The sequence below is a fragment of the Oncorhynchus masou genome, chromosome 3 (genome assembly GCF_036934945.1).
Source record: "Oncorhynchus masou masou isolate Uvic2021 chromosome 3, UVic_Omas_1.1, whole genome shotgun sequence".
NCBI classification, from domain to species: domain Eukaryota; kingdom Metazoa; phylum Chordata; class Actinopteri; order Salmoniformes; family Salmonidae; genus Oncorhynchus; species Oncorhynchus masou.
Genome location: NC_088214.1, coordinates 28,562,477 through 28,579,129, shown reverse-complemented (window position 1 = coordinate 28,579,129; position 16,653 = coordinate 28,562,477). Strand labels below are relative to the sequence as shown.

Here is a 16,653-nt window from a genome sequence, read left to right as displayed (position 1 = left end):
GTTATTATAAAAAAAGCCTGCATTATGTTTTATTCCAAATGATGTTGCCTTGCCTTTAATGTTAGTGAGAGAAGTGCTGAACTTGTGTGGGCTTTTTAAAGGTTAATCTGTCTTTGTTTGACCTAATGCTGTTTAACAGTGTGGTGTTGCAGCCGTCTAGAGTGCCTATTCTTAATGTAGAGATGATAAGACTTCTAAAGCTTTCACCAACTAGCCTACTCCTCCATGAGGTCAGTCTTGCTCTGGTGAATATTTTACAAGAATTACAACTGTACTGTCGGATGTACAAAATTGTTCTTTGAGACCACATTTGGCATTCCGATTGAAATACAGAGGATCTTTGCCAAGTCAATTTATTACTGAACTTACAACTACAGGTCAGTCAATATGATACACTATTTGAAGTTTGCCTTAGAAGTCTGTCATATTGGCTGTAAACTACTAGGGAGTTACAGCAATAGCCGAATGTTTGGTACATCATTTATAGCTTCTTCATCAAATAGACAGCATCACTGTATTGTTTTTGTGTGCAAGTCTGCGAGACAACCAATGAGTGAGTCCAGACTGGGTGAGAGAGAGTTGGTTCTGACGTTGATAGTGGTGTTCCATCCCACTACACTCCTTCCACTGCCCTCCTGGCACTAAGACCGCACAACCTGTATAAGTCCATAAGCAAAAAAGAAAATGCTATTCCAGAAGCGCCGTTCCTAGTGGCCTGGAACTTTAATGCAGAGAAACAACCAGAGTAAAAAAAAATATATAGACTGCCCAGTGACGTGAGCCTACCAGATGGGCTAAATGCCTTTTATGCTCGCTTCGAGGCAAGCAACACTGAAGCATGCATGAGAGCACCAGCTGTTCCGGACGACAGTGTAATCATGCTTTCCATAGCCAATGTGAGCAAGACCTTTAAACAGGTCAACATTCACAAGGCCGCGGGGCCAGACAGATTACCAGGACGTTTACTCAGAGCATGTGTGGATCAAATGGCAAGTGTCTTCACTGACATTTTCACCCTCTCCCTGTCTGAGTCTGTAATACCTACAAGCAGACGTGTGCTCAAGAAACCGAAGGTATCCTGCCTAAACCACCCCATAGCACATACGTCGGTAGCCATGAAGTGCTTTGAAAGGCTGGTCTTGGCTCACATCAACACAATCATCCCGGAAACCCTAGATCAACTTCAATTCACATACTGCTCCTACAGATCCACAGATGACGAAATCTCACTCGCACTCCACGCTGCCCTTTCCCACCTGGACAAAAGGAAGGCCTATGTGAGAATGCTGTTCATTGACTACAGCTCAGTGTTCAACACCGTTGTGCCCACAAAGTTCATCACTAAGCTAAGGACCCTGGGACTAAACACCCCCTTCTGCAACTGGATCCTACACTTTGACTGGCCACACCCAGGTGGTAAGGATAGGCAACAACACATCTGCCAAGCTGATCCTCAACACTGGGTCCCCTCAGGGGTGCGTGCTTAGTCCCTTCTTGTACTCCCTGTTCACCCACGACCGCATGGCCAAGCACGACTCCAACACCATCATTAAGTTTTCTGATGACACAATAGTGATAGGCCTGATCACTGATAATGATGAGACAGCCAATAGGGAAGAGGTCAGAGACTTGGCAGTGTGGTGCCAGGACAACAACCTCTCCCTCAACGTGAGCAAGACAAAGGAGCTGATCGTGGACTACAGGAAAAGGAGGGCTGAACACGCCCCCATTCACATCGATGGGGCTGTAGTGGAGCGGGTCGAGTGTTTCAAGTTCCTTGTTGTCCAAACACACCAAGACAGTCGTGAACAGGGCATGACAACGCCTTTTCTCCCTCAGGAGAATGAAAACATTTGGTATGGGTCCTCAGTTCCTCAAAAAGTTCTACAGCTGCACCATCAAGAGCATCTTTACCAGTTGCATCACCACCTGGTATGGCAACTGCTCGGCATCCGACCATAAGGTGCTACAGAGGGTAGTGCGTACGGCCCAGTACATCACTGCGGCCAAGCTTCCTGCCATCCAAGACCTAAATAATAGGCGGTGTCAGAGGAAGGCCCAAAATATTGTCAAAGACTCCAGTCACTCAAGTCATAGACTGTTCTCTCTGCTACCGCACGGCAAGCGGTACCGGAGCGCCAAGTCTAGGTCCAAAAGGCTCCTTAAAAGCTTCTACTCCCAAGCCATAAGACTGCTGAACAATGAATCAAATTGCCACCTCGACTATTTACATTGACACCTCCCCTCCCCCCTTTGTTTTTACACTGTGGCTATTCGCTGTTTATTATATATGCATAGTCCATTTAACCCTACCTACATGTACAAATTTCCTCGACTAACCTGTACCCCCGCACATTGACTCGGTATCGGTACCCCCTGTATATAGCCTCGTTATTGTTATTAATATTGACTCCTGAACATCTAATCAAATGGCAACCCAGACTAGTTGCATTTCTCCCCTCTTTTACACCACTGCTACTCTCTGTTGTTATCATCTATGCATAGTCACTTTAATAACTCTACCTATGTGTGCATATTACCTCAACTAACCGGTGCCCCTGCACATTGACTCTGTACCGGTACCCCCCTGTATATAGTCTCGCTATTGTTATTTTACTGCTGCTTTTGAATTACTTGTTACTTTTATTTATTATTCTTATCCATATTTTTTAAACTGCATTGTTGGATAGGGGCTCGTAAGTAAGCATTTCACTGTTGTATTCGGCACATTAGACTAATCAAATTTGATTTGATTTTACATTGCAGCTTGGACATCTATTTACAGTGCCTTGCGAAAGTATTCGGCCCTCTTGAACTTTGCGACCTTTTGCCACATTTCAGGCTTCAAACATAAAGATATAAAACTGTATTTTTTTGTGAAGAATCAACAACAAGTGGGACACAATCATGAAGTGGAACGACATTTATTGGATATTTCAAACTTTTTTAACAAATCAAAAACTGAAAAATTGGGCGTGCAAAATTATTCAGCCCCTTTACTTTCAGTGCAGCAAACTCTCCAGAAGTTCAGTGAGGATCGAGCAGCGCATAGGGTGTTAGCCCTCAGGCTAAAGGCTCAGTCTGTTTACATACAAACCACCCACCTCTCTGCTTGGCTCAGACAATTCTCTCTCTGCTTGATAGAAAAAACAAATTGACAGCGAAGCTGTGAAATCTATTGTTATTCTTATATTATATATTTTTTTATCTTCTTGACATGGTCAAATAACTCAAGAATAGATTGGTAATTTGGCACACAAAAACTAGAAGCTGTGAGTAATTTGGTCAAAAGGACTGGCACCGATTGACCTATAGGTGGCTCTGTTACACGTAGTCTCACTTAAATCCTCATATCCACCACCTTGTTGACCCAGAGAGTTGAAACTTTGTATGTAGATGTCTTTCCTCATGCTGATCAAACCCAGAAGGTCCACCAGGATATATTTTCCTCCGTCTTGGACATTTTAGAAAATAACTCCAAATTCAAGTGTGTAGGCCCATGGTACGTCTCTTCACATAGTTTGAAAAAAGCTAAGGGATTGGTTAAGATAAGGCTGAGTTTTTGATAAATCAGGAAATCAGATTATACTTAACTTTTACTTCACTATATTCCTAAAGAAAATGATGTACTTTTTAATCTATACATTTTCCCTGACACCCAAAAGTACCCGTTACGTTTTGAGTGTTTAACAGGAGAGAAAATTGTCTAATTCACACTCATCAAGAGAACATCCCTGGTCATCCCTACTGCTTCTAAACTGGCGGGCTCACTAAATACATGCTTCATTTGTAAATTATGTCTGAGAGTTGGAGCGTGCCCCTGGCTATCCGTAAATAAATAAAACCTAGTAAATGTGGTCTTCTGCTTTGCCTAATATAAGGAATTTGAAATGATTTATACTTGTACATTTTAATTTTATTACGTTCGTCGTATACATAATGAGCGGACCAAGGCGCAGCGTGAGTAGAGTTCCAGATATTTATTAAAGTGAACCTTCAAAAAACAACAAAGAATAAACTAACGTGAAGTACATTGCGCACGTAGCACTAAACCAAAACAAACAATATCCCACAAATTAGAGGCAACGATCATCAGCTGCCTCCAATTGGGAACCGTACTCGCACCAACATAGAAATTCTAGACTAGAACACCCCCTAGTCACGCGCTGACCTATTGCACCACAGAGAACCCCAAGGGCTCTCTGGTCAGGGCGTGACAACTTTTGATACTTATGTATTTAAAACCAAATACATTAAAACATTTACTTGGTAGTTTTTACTGGGTGTTCTTTCACTTTTACTTGAGTTATTTTCTGTTAAGGTATCTTTACTTTTACTCAAGTATGACAGTTGGGTACTTTCCCCACCACTGCTCCACTATGGCCTATCAACTTGAAACTTATGGTCATCAAAGACATTCCCATGAAGAACCGTGTTAAGTTTGGCCTTGGCTTCAGAGCGAAACACTCCACAGAAACGGCCAACTGCTTTCTTCTGGAAAATGTGAAGTCCAAGATGGACAAAGGGGGTGCTGTTGGGGCTGTGTTTCTGGACCTAAGGAAGGCTTTTGATACTGTTAACCATGAGATTCTCATCACAAAATTGTCAAAGTTCAACTTTTCCCCTGATTGCCTTGAGATGGATGAAATCATACCTTGAAGGCAGAACCCAGTGTGTCAGAGTGAGCAATGAGCTGTCGCCCTATCGTAGCTATGATGTGGGCGTGCCCCAAGGGTCAATACTGGGGCCCCTCCTGTTCAGTCTGTACATTAATGATCTGCCTTCTGTCTGTACTGGGTCTGAAGTTCAAATGTATGCAGATGATACAGTGATATATGTGCATGCAAAGAGCAAACAACAAGCTGCACAAGAACTCACTACTGTAATGGTCCAGGTTACAAAGTGGCTCAGTGACTCGTGTTTGCATTTCAATGTGAAAAAAACTGTTTGCATGTTCTTCACAAAGAGGGCAACAGATGCTACTGAGCCAGATGTCTATGTGTCAGGGGAGAAGCTCCAGGTGGTATCCTTAAGTACCTTGGCATCATACTTGATTCCAACCTCTCTTTTAAAAAGCATGTGAAAAAGGTAATTCAAATAACTAAATTCAACCTAGCTAATTTCCGATTTATACGAAATTGTTTGACTACAGAGGTAGCAAAACTGTACTTCAACTCTATGATACTCCCCACTTAACATACTGCTTGACTAGTTGGGCCCAAGCTTGCTGTACAACATTAAAACCTATTCAGTCTGTCTACAAACAGGCTCTCAAAGTGCTTGATAGGAAGCCCAATAGCCATCATCATTGTCACATCCTTAGAAAGCATGAGCTCTTGAGTTGGGAAAATCTTGTGCAATACACCGACGCATGTCTTGTATTCAAGATCCTTAATGGCCTGGCTCCCCCTCCACTCAATATTTTTGTTAAACAGAAAACCCAGACATATGGCAGCAGATACACAAGGTCTGCCATGAGAGGTGACTGTATAGTTCCCCTAAGGAAAAGCACCTTTAGTAAATCTGCATTCTCTGTGAGAGCTTCCCATGTCTGGAATACACTGCCATCAGACACACATAACTGCACCACATATCACACTTTCACAAAATGCTTGAAGACATGGCTAAAGGTCAATCAGATTTGTGAACATGGTCCCTAGCTGTGTGTTGCCGCTTTCCATGTTGTCTGTTGTCTGTAGCTTGTGAGGTGTGGAAACACTTTGTTGCTTTTATGAATTTTGTCTTGCTGCTTTTTGCTCTGTCTGTATGCTACGTCTTGCTTGTCCTATGTTGCAATGTCTTGCTTGTTCTATGTTGCTATTGTCTATATTGTAACTGTTTTTAATAACCTGCCCAGGGACTGCGGTTGAAAATTAGCCGGCTGGCTAAAACCGGCACTTTTACTGAAACATTGATTAATGTGCACTGTCCCTGTAAAAATAAAAATAAACTCAAACTCAGACATCTTAAAAATATTAACAATTAACTTTTTTGACTATGTAAAGCTCAGGCTTAAAATAAAAATAACTATCTTCCTTTTTGGACTAAAAGTCAGATTCACTCCAAATTTGGTCTTTGGACTCATCATAATAGTCATTAAAGAGTTTGAGAAAATAACGATGATGCCTTCAAAGTTTGCCACACTAAGCCAGTAGATGCATATTAGCATATGCAAAACATATTCTCATAAACTATAGGACCAAATGACACCATATTTGGATTGTACAACATCTGATTTTACTTGTCCATTTAAACCACTGCAAATCCACTTCACAGTGGTCTATCAACTTGAAACTTGTCATCACTATCATGCACTTGGTGAAAAATCTGTTCATGTGCCCTAGAGCAAGGTACTTAACCCTAATTGCTCCTGTATGTCTCGATAAGAGCATCTGCTAAATGATTCAAATGTAATAGACGTCCTTAAGATGGACAACACTGAACTCATTCTTTGCATATGTAACACTAATGCTCAACATCATCTGCGATCATCTTCTCCTCATGAACCACACATCAGATTCACTCCAGATGTTGTTTTGAGACTCATTACATCAGTCTTTAATAAACATGGTCATGTTTTCACTGATTACACATAGAGAAGATAGCTCCTACATGATGGTGCTTGCTTTGTTATCCAACTGATCTCCTTTCTCCTTTCTGTCGTCCTGTGAACCATGTTCATTGCTACTGGCAGATATATTTATGTGTTTTTCAAATCACATTGTTGGCTGGAATGGACTATTGGCTACATTGGATTTTACTACCAAAGTGGGTGCTGTTGGTTTATTCCTTGATTTGTTTTTTCTTTTCAACATGTACATGACATATAATATACTGTACATATACTGTAGAAAGGATGGACAGACACAATTCGATAAGGCTACTGCTCTTTTCCTGTGTTAGGGCTAATTCACTTGAATGGCAACAAAATATATATTTAATTTGAACATCATGTTTTTCCCTGGTCCTTCCATAGGTGATAGTGGGAGCCAGTGTGCAGCAGTCCAGGCCCAGGGGAGGGACCGACCGAGTGGATGCCCCAGGCTGTGCGGCAGGGGCGACAGTCTCGACCATGACTCGGCTGATGCTGGGCCGGACACTGGAGCGCATCTGCAAGGCTGTCCTGCTGCTCTGCCTGGTGCACTTCGTCATCATGATGATCCTCTACTTCGACGTCTACAGCCAGCGCTTTGACCAGATCTTCAGCCGCTTCAACAACGGCCGCAACGCCAGCCGCAACGGACACCACTACTACTACAACCTCAGCCGGCCCAACGCCACCTACGCCAGCTACCTGGCCACCGCAGACCAGCTGCTGCCCACCGTACGACCCGAGGGAAACCACACTCCGCCCACTACCAAGCCCATAGCACCTTGCCCGGAGATACCCCCTGGTCTAGGTAGTTGAGGACCTCCTTTTACACTAATGACTAATGAAATAGTACCCTGTTCACATTATCATGTCGACCCGAACTATACTGTGCTGGCTCAGATACTACTGTGGTTGATGCGTAACCAAACCAGAGCAGTTATTATAGCACAGCTCAGATACTATCATCATTAGGAAATCTGAACAAGGGGATTTGGTAATAGTTCATTACTCTAATTAGTATAGTGTGTTGTAATTTGAAAATAGATGTCAGCGAGATAGAGGCCTGCATGTGTTCGAGCAGCAGCCTCTCTGGCAACCACTTTCTATTCTAAAATGTAGTGGATGGAATGTTTACTCCAATTACTGTAAAAGCCAGTGTTTCTGTGTGTTTTCTGGGCTGCCCAGGTGAAACATAAAATGGATTTAATGTCAGCACTCTCGGCTGTAATATATATTTCATCCAAAGAAACACCACTAGTCCAATGCGGCGTTGGAAAGACTAACATAACAGTATTCTTTCAAATACTGGAAAATACAGTCAACTAAGATATGTAGCGTTCGAGGCTTTCAGCTAACTCAATTTAAAGCTACTGCGATAGGGAAATCCCAGTTACCTTTGTAAGAATTCCCTTCATCAGCAAAAAACCTCATTAACTTCCTTGTCATTGCGAGGCTTTTCTTGCTCATTATGCCATTAGATATGCCTGCGAGCACAAGGCCTTTGCCACTCAGCTCCTGCTAATGAGTTTTAAGTAGAGGTCTTGAGGGAGTTGTGGGGGAACCAACTCTTTGTCTCATGACCCTCCACTGCTATGCATCTGTTCCCCTCTTTATTTCTCTTGATTGAGGTTTCCACTGACTTTACAGTTGTTGACTGCATATATTTAGGAGACACATCAGCACTGAGTGGTTGTTTACTGTTAGACCACCCCCCCCCCCCCCCACACACACACACACACTTGGCACACACACACACACAAACACACCATCCCTCCCTCCTACACTCAATGAGTGGTTGATGCACTGGCTCTAAAGCTTGTTACAAAGCATGGGCTTTACCACGATCCGTAAGTGCCTTGTGTGATTGCAAAGAACAGAGCTCCAGCTTTAACTTTCATTCACGACCTCGTATTTTATCTAGCTAGAATAGATGCAGGCAGCGAGGTGCGTTGTGTAATTCTGTTTATCTCAGCGTCTCTCTGTGTGTAGGGTATTCTCAGATAATCACTGTCTTTCCTACAGAGATGTCTGCCTGGGGAAACTGCTGTAGGAAGGCTTAAGTAGCTTATCTGCTGTTGTCTGGGTGGCTTGATGGAGCTGTTTTAATGACCCCACTATGACACGTTCAAAGTGGAAGAAATGAACACCTTGAACCTGACACTTCTCTTGACCATGTAGATGGATCTGAAGTGTGTGTATGAATTAGTGTTACTGTGTTGTTAGGCACATTATGGTAGTTGAACCATTCCATATCAGTAAATTAGTCCATTTGATACATTTTTGTTGCTGTTGTCGACCAATTATCTACAATGTCAAAATCCCAAATCAGAATAACGATTCATTATCCAGATTAATGTGAATCAACTTTTCATAGAGTACATAATGAATGTTATCAAATCATATCAAATCTAATTTTATTTGTCACATACACTTGGTTAGTGGATGTTAACTTCTTGAAACTCCCCATCCCGGATCCGGGTTTGTGACTAAAGCCTCAGGCTCATTAGCACAACGCAACGTTAACGATTTCTGAAAATCGCAAATAAAATGAAAATAATGCGTCTGCTCTCAAGCTTAGCCTTTTCTTAACAACACTGTCATCTCAGATTTTCAAAATATGCTTTTGAACCATAGAAATTGACTAATTTGTGTAAGAGTATGCAAAGCTAGCATAGCATTTTGAGTAGCATTTAGCACGCAACATTTTCACAAAAACCAGATAACCAAATAAATAAAATCATTTACCTTTGAAGAGCTTCTGATGTTTTCAATGAGGAGACTCTCAGTTACATACCAAATGCGCAGTTTTTCCTGAAAGCGTCTGTGTGTAGGAGAAATCGTTCCGTTTTCTACATTGCGTCTGGCTACCGAAACGAACCGAAAATTCAGTCACCTACAACGTAAAACTTTTTCCGGATTAACTACATAATATCGACCGAAACATGGCAAACGTTGTTTGGAATCAATCCTCAAGGTGTTTTTTCACATATCTCTTCATTGATATGCAGTTCGTGGAAGCTTGCTTTCCTCTCTGTATCCCATGGGAAAATACTGGCAGGTGACTTTTGCGCACCAATTTCGGCGCAGGACACCGGGCGGACACCTGGTAAATGTGGTCTCTTATGGTCAATCTTCCAATGATCTGCCTACAAATACGTCACAATGCTGCAGACACCTTGGGGAAACGACAGAAAGGGCAGGCTCATTCCTCTCGCATTCACAGCCATATAAGGAGACAATGGAAAACAGAGCCTCAAATCCTGCTCATTTCCTGGATGCCATCTCATCTTGGTTTTGCCTGAAGCTCACGTTCTAGGGCACGCACAGAGAATATCTTGGTCGTTCTGGACACGTCAGAGTGTTTTCTTTCGAATGCTATCAATTATATGCATAGTCGAGCATCTTTTTGTGACAAAATATCTTGTTTAAAACGGGAACGTTTTTCATCCAAAAATGAAATAGCGCCCCCATAGATGTAAGAGGTTAATGCGAGTGTAGCGAAATGCTTGCGCTTCTAGTTCTGACAATGCAGTAATAACCAACGAGTAATCTAACCTAACAATTTCACAACAACTACCTTATAGACACAAGTGTCAAGGGATGAAGAATATGTGCATAAAAATATATGAATGAGTGGTGGTACAGAACGGCATAGGCAAGATGCAGTAGATGGTATCGAGTACATGATACTGTACAGAACTAGAAGCACAAGCATTTCGCTACACTCGCATTAACATCTGCTAACCATGTGTATGTGACAAATAAAAATGTATTTGATTTCTGTAATTAAGCTATTTCAATTGAATTAGATTTGATATGACTCTGTGACTGCCACTGCCTTCTCTTTCCCTAGCATGGAGGGAGAGGAGGCTGCATGGTCTGGGTGCATCATGGCCAGCCCAGGTAGCTAGCTGCCTAGCCTTCCTCCCTCCTTGCCTCTTCTCTCAATGATGGAGTAGGTGCCTGGGGTGGTAATGAATTGCAGACAGAGTCAGAGACTGAGAATGCCTCTGTGTTAGTCACAGCCAGGTGCAGATAGATAGATGATGGTGGAAGGGAGAAGGAGGAAGGCCCCAGGGAGAGGAGGCCTTGGCCAGGGGGAGACGTGGGAGACTCCCAACCCAGCTGACAGGTGCTGCTTGTGTTTGGACTTGCGGTGGGCTTCCATTTCATTGCAGCTTTCTCTCTCTCCATCTCCCTTTCTCTCACACTCTTCTCTCGCTCGCTCCCTTCCTTAAAGGTGAAATATGCAGGAATCGCTTGACCATTTTCTGTCTGTTAAAATTTGAATAGTTCGCCTATAAGACAAAACAAGCAATGTATCGTGTAGAGAATCATTGTACCATCTAAACTGGCGTGAAATATATGCTCAGTAACCTAAAATACTGTATTTCCAGCTGTTTGAAGCTGGTGTACAAAACTGAAAGTAAAAGATACAAAAACTAAACATAAGAACGGGAAGCATAGAAATAGTGCACAAAGGACAGATCTACAGTTACTTAGACTTGCTTTCAATGAGAATTACAGACCTATAACTCACATTTCTATATGAATTTGCTAAGGTCACCCAAAATGTTACATATTGCAGCTTTAATGGCAGTCAGTCAGCTGTCAGTGTGGGTCTGTAACCTCATAACGAAACAAATTGTAATGGCAAAATATGGAATATTTGCCTGACAGGGTTGCAGTATTATATGAATGCTGGAGCTGTAACATTTTCCTAGACACTCTTATCCAGAGCAACTTACATTAGTGAATGCATGATTGTTTTTATTTTTCCGCACTGGACCCCTTTGGGAATCAAACCCACAACCCTGGCGTTGCAAGAGCCATGCTCTACCAACTGAGCCAGACAGGAGGACTGTGCTGGTGTTATCACTCCCAACAAATAATGTCATTTAGAACTCTTTAGGCACACACATCTTTTGTTCCCTATATTGGAGTTGGTGTCCATAGGTTTATTGATTTCAGTCTTTTTAACTTCCCTGCTGCACTAATACTAAAGCCAATCCTATGCCGTTGGGTGCCGGGCACTGAACCAACCCTAATGCCGAATTCTGCTGGGTTTTCAGTTCAGTCTGAGGTGACTGACACGACTCCCCATCAGAGGAGACAGCTCCAGTCTTTCTCCCTGGCTTGTCATTGGTATTTCTCCCCGTGGGATTACACCAATCACTACTGTGGTAGTGTTGCTTTCTGAAGGAGGAGCATCGCTCAGAGAGAGTGCAAAGTTGATGGATGGCTGTTTGCTCAGCACGTAATTACCAGGTCTGGGGTTATACATCTACTACTGTAGGTCAGCTGAACAAAGTCATTACACTGCTTTGAGAAATGACACTATTCGGAATGTCTACCTGGCTCCATCAAATCAAAATACAAATCTTGACCTTTTCTGTACTTACACAGTAATGTTTCAGATCCTGAAGGCCTCTACATCTGAATTTATCTTCCAGGCCAAAATGTGTCAAAGTGCAGTAGTTTGGGGTCCAGTGCATGTACAGTTGAAGTTGAAGTACAACTTAGCCAAATACATTTAAATTCAGTTTTTCATAATTCCTGACATTTAATCCTAGTAGAAAATCCCTGTTTTAGGTCAGATAGGATCACCACTTTATTTTAAGAATGTGAAATGTCAGAATAATAGTAGAGAGAATGATTTATTTCAGCTTTTATTTCCCTCATCACACTCCTAGTGGGTCAGAAGTTTACATATGCTCAATTAGTATTTGGTAGCATTGTCTTTTAATTGTTTAACTTGGGTCAAATGTTTTGGGTAGCCTTCCACAAGCTTCCCACAATAAGTTGGGTGAATTTTGGCCCATTACTCCTGACAGAGCTGGTGTAATTGAGTCAGGTTTGTAGGCCTCCTTGCTCCCATAGGCTTTTTCAGTTCTGCCCACATTTTTTCTATGGGATTGAGGTCAGGACTTTGTGATGGCCACTCCAATACCTTGACTTTGTTATCCTTAAGCCATTTTGCCACAACTTTGGAAGTATGCTTGGTGTCATTGTCCATTTGGAAGACCCATTTGCGACCAACCTTTAACTTCCTGACTGATGTCTTGAGATGTTGCTTCAATATATCCACATAATTTTCTTTCCTCATGATGCCATCTATTTTGTGAAGTGCACCAGTGGCTCCTATAGCAAAGCACCCCCACAACATGATGCTGCCACCCCTGTGTATCACGGTTAGGATGGTGTTCTTCGGCTTACAATCATCCCCTTTTCCCTCCAAACATAATGATGGTCTTTATGGCCAAACAGTTCTATTTTTGTTTCATCAGACCAGAGGACATTTCTCCAAAAAGTACAATCTTTGTCCCCATGTGCAGTTGCAAACAGTAGTCTGGCTTTTTTATGGCAGTTTTGGAGCAGTGACTTCTTCCTTGCTGAGCGGCCTTTCAGGTTATGTCAATATAGGATGTGTTTTACTGTGGATATAGATACTTTTATACCTGTTTCCTCCAGCATTTTCACAAGGTCCTTTGCTGTTGTTCTGGGATTGATTTGCACTTTTCGCACCAAAGTACGTTCATCTCTAGCAGACAGAACGTGTCTCCTTCCTGAGCGGTATGGCGGCTGCGTGGTCCCATGGTGTTTGTACTTGCATACTATTGTTTGTACAGATGAACGTGGTAACTTCAGGCATTTGGAAATTGCTCCCAAGGATGAACCAGACTTGTGGAGGTCTACAATGTTTTTTTCTGAGGTCTTGGCTGATTTCTTTTGATTTTCCCATGATGTCAAGCAAAGAGGCACTGAGTTTGAAGGTAGGCCTTGAAATACATCCAAAGGTATACCTCCGATTGACTCAAATGATTTAAATTAGCCTATCAGAAGCTTCTAAAGCCATGACATAATTTTCTGGAATTTTCCAAGCTGTTTAAAGACACAGTCAACTTAGTGTATGTAAACTTCTGACCCACTGGAATTGTGATACAGTGAATTATAAGTGAAATAATCTGTCTGTAAACAATTGTTGGAAAAATTACTTGTTTCATGCACAAAGTAGATGTCCTAACCGATTTGCCAAAACTATAGTTTGTTAACAAGAAATTTGTGGAATGGTTGAAAAATTAGTGTATGTAAACTTCTGACTTCAACTGTATGTCAAGCATAGCCACCAATACAGTAGATCCACCACTAAAGCTCTCAGTATAAGTTGTAGTGACCTAGGGCTGGGCAACATTTTGAATTAATTTGATTAATTCATATGTATGTTTTTGCGCGATATTCCAAATGCCTGTATCGCAAGAATCAAGGTTTTGTCTTTTTTTTATGACCGTTTATGTCCACTTGTTTTCATGTTGTATTTTTGGTCTCGTCTCTTTCGTTCCTTCTGTGCTCTGTGCACCTCCCCATTTACACCAGAGATCCGTATATAATGAAGAGTTTCACGTCTCAGCCCTAACAATGAGAGTCGTTGTCCCAAACGCGGGAAGGCAGGTGACCAGTTTATATCCAAAATAATCCCATAGAAATGCATTGGGCTTATTTTGGACAGATTTTAGGCTTTGCCTCTTCCTCTATGGTTTACACATACCAAGCCCCTCCACCTGCCTCTCACGCCAACAAAGTTGAGAGATCACTTCTTCTTCTCTTACAAGTGGTTTCAACTCGCTATTTGCATTTGAGGTTTGGTCCAACAGAATCGGTCATAAGGAAATTGAGACATTATTTTACTGTAAAAGAGTTGAAGTTAACCGTTCTAAATATACCCTTTTAATGTCTCAACTACTCAGATTGAGAGTAGACACTACTACAACATGAACATTAATGATCATTGGATCTGGAAAATTCATGCTCAGTTCGTTGCACCTGGCATTGTTGTACCATGTACCGCTAGCAGCATTTTAGCCAAAGACTGTTATATTAGCAGTCTAGTCTGTGTTTTAAAAATGTGCAATAAGCATAAAACACAATTATATAAGGATTTGGCAACTCGTTATTATTCTGAGAAACAAGGTAGGCCACTTGTGTGCAACATCTGAACAAAGTGGACATGCTAACATGCTTTTCAAACAGTTGGAGACAGACAGAAGGGAGTGTTCATAACAGTTCAACTGTTCAACTGTTAGCTAGCAAATAGATCCAAGTTGGTTAAACTTGAAATATAAAGATTAGCTGGCTAATCACTAGCACATGGGCTTGAGAGATTTTTGATGAGACCTGTGTTCAATTTCTATAGCCGAAAGCCTGACACAAGAAGTTATTTGTGAATGTTCATTATGCATGGTTCTAGTTAAATTTGTAGACTGACTTGAAAGCCAGAAATGCAGTGTATTTAACCTTTAATTGTACAACTCTTATTTCAAGAAAACGTTCAAGAAAACGTTTATGTATGTTTAGATATACAGGACCAGTCAAAAGTTTGGACACACCTACTCATTCCAGGGTTTTTCTTTATTTGGACTATTTTCTACATTGTGCAATAATAGTGAAGACATCAAAACTATGAAATAACACATGGCATCATGTAGTAACCACAAAAGGGTTAAACAAATCCAAATATTTTATATTTGAGATTCTTCCAAGTAACCAACCTTTGCCTTGATGACAGCTTTGCGCACTCTTGGCACACTCTCTCAAGAGGTAGTCACCTGGAATGCATTTCAATGAACAGGTGTGACTTCTTAACTTCTTAATATGTTTCAGCCAATCAGTTGTGTTGTGACAAGGTAGGGTTGGTATACATAAGATAGCCCTATTTGGTAAAAGACCAAGCCCATATTATGGCAATAACAGCTCAAATAAGCAAAGAGAGATGACAGTCCATCATTACTTTAAGACATGAAGGTCAGACAATCCAGAAAATGTCAACATTTTAAGAACTTTGAAAGCTTCTTCAAGTGCAGTCACAAAAACCATCAATTGCTATGATGAAACTGGCTCTCATGAGGACCGGCACAGGAGAGGAAGACCCAGAGTTACCTCTGCTAGGGAGGATACGTTCATTAGAGTTACCAGCCTCAGAAATCGGCAATTAACTGCACCTCAAATTGCAGCCCAAATAAATGCTTCACAGAGTTCAAGTAACAGACACATCTCAACATCAACTGTGTGAAGACTGCGTGAATCAGGTCTTCATTGCCAAATTGCTGCGAAGAAACCACTACTAAAGGACACGAATAAGAAGAAGAGATTTGGTTGGGCTAAGAAACACAAGCAATGGACATTAGACCGGTGGAAATTTGTCCTTTGGTCTGATGATTTCAAATTTGAGATTTCTGGTTCCAACCGCCGTGTCTTTGTGAGACGAAGAGTAGGTGAACGGATTATCTTTGCATATGTAGTTCCCATCATGAAGCATGGAGGAGGAGGTGTGGGGGTGCTTTGCTGGTGACACTGTCTGTGATTTCTTAGTGGGACTATCATTTGTTTTTCAACAGGACAATGACCCAGCACACCTCCAGGCTTTGTAAGGCCTATTTAACCAAGAAGGAGAGTGATGCTTCTACACCTGCAATGCTTGCTGTTTGGGGCTTTAGGCTGGATTTCTGTACAGCACTTTGAGATATCAGCTTTATAAATAGATTTGATTTTGATGGAGTGCTGCATTAGATGACCTGGCCTCCACAATCACCCAGCCTCAACCCAAATAAGATGGTTTGGGTTAAGTTGGACCGCAGAGTGAAGGAAAAGTAGCCAACAAGTGTTCAGCATACAGTGGCAAGAAATAGTATGTGAGCCCTTTGTAATTACCTGGATTTCTCTATAAATTGTTTATAAAATTCCTGTGATTGTCTCCACCCCCTCCAGGTGTCGCTTATTTTCCCCGGTGTATTTATCCCTGTGTTTCCTGTTCGACTTGTATGTTAGTCAAGTCAACCAGTGTGTTTTTCCCTAACTAATTTTGCCATTCTCACTGCCTTCAAGCAGCACAGCCTTCCACTAGTCGTCTTCCTCGGGAGGTTAGCAAGACTGTGGATGTCTCTATTATCCCCACGGAATACCATGACCCCAGTCTCTGGAGACTGGGGATGTCCATCTGCATCTCCTGCCGGCACAGGGTTTTTCTATGTGGAGAAGAAGGACAAGACCCTGCACCCGTGCATTGA

The 16,653-nt window shown here is 41.8% G+C and overlaps 1 protein-coding gene across 2 annotated transcripts in view; it reads left to right on the top strand.

The window, feature by feature from the left end:
- The window catches only part of LOC135514048 (beta-1,4-galactosyltransferase 2-like), a 161,184-nt gene that overhangs the window by 19,006 nt on the left and 125,525 nt on the right, over positions 1-16,653 (top strand). For both annotated transcript variants that reach the window (XM_064937211.1, XM_064937220.1), the window contains exon 2: positions 6,977-7,400. In XM_064937211.1, the coding sequence (XP_064793283.1) occupies positions 7,073-7,400 (328 nt within the window). In that variant the 5' untranslated portion in view covers positions 6,977-7,072. The remainder of the gene's footprint in view (positions 1-6,976; positions 7,401-16,653) is intronic.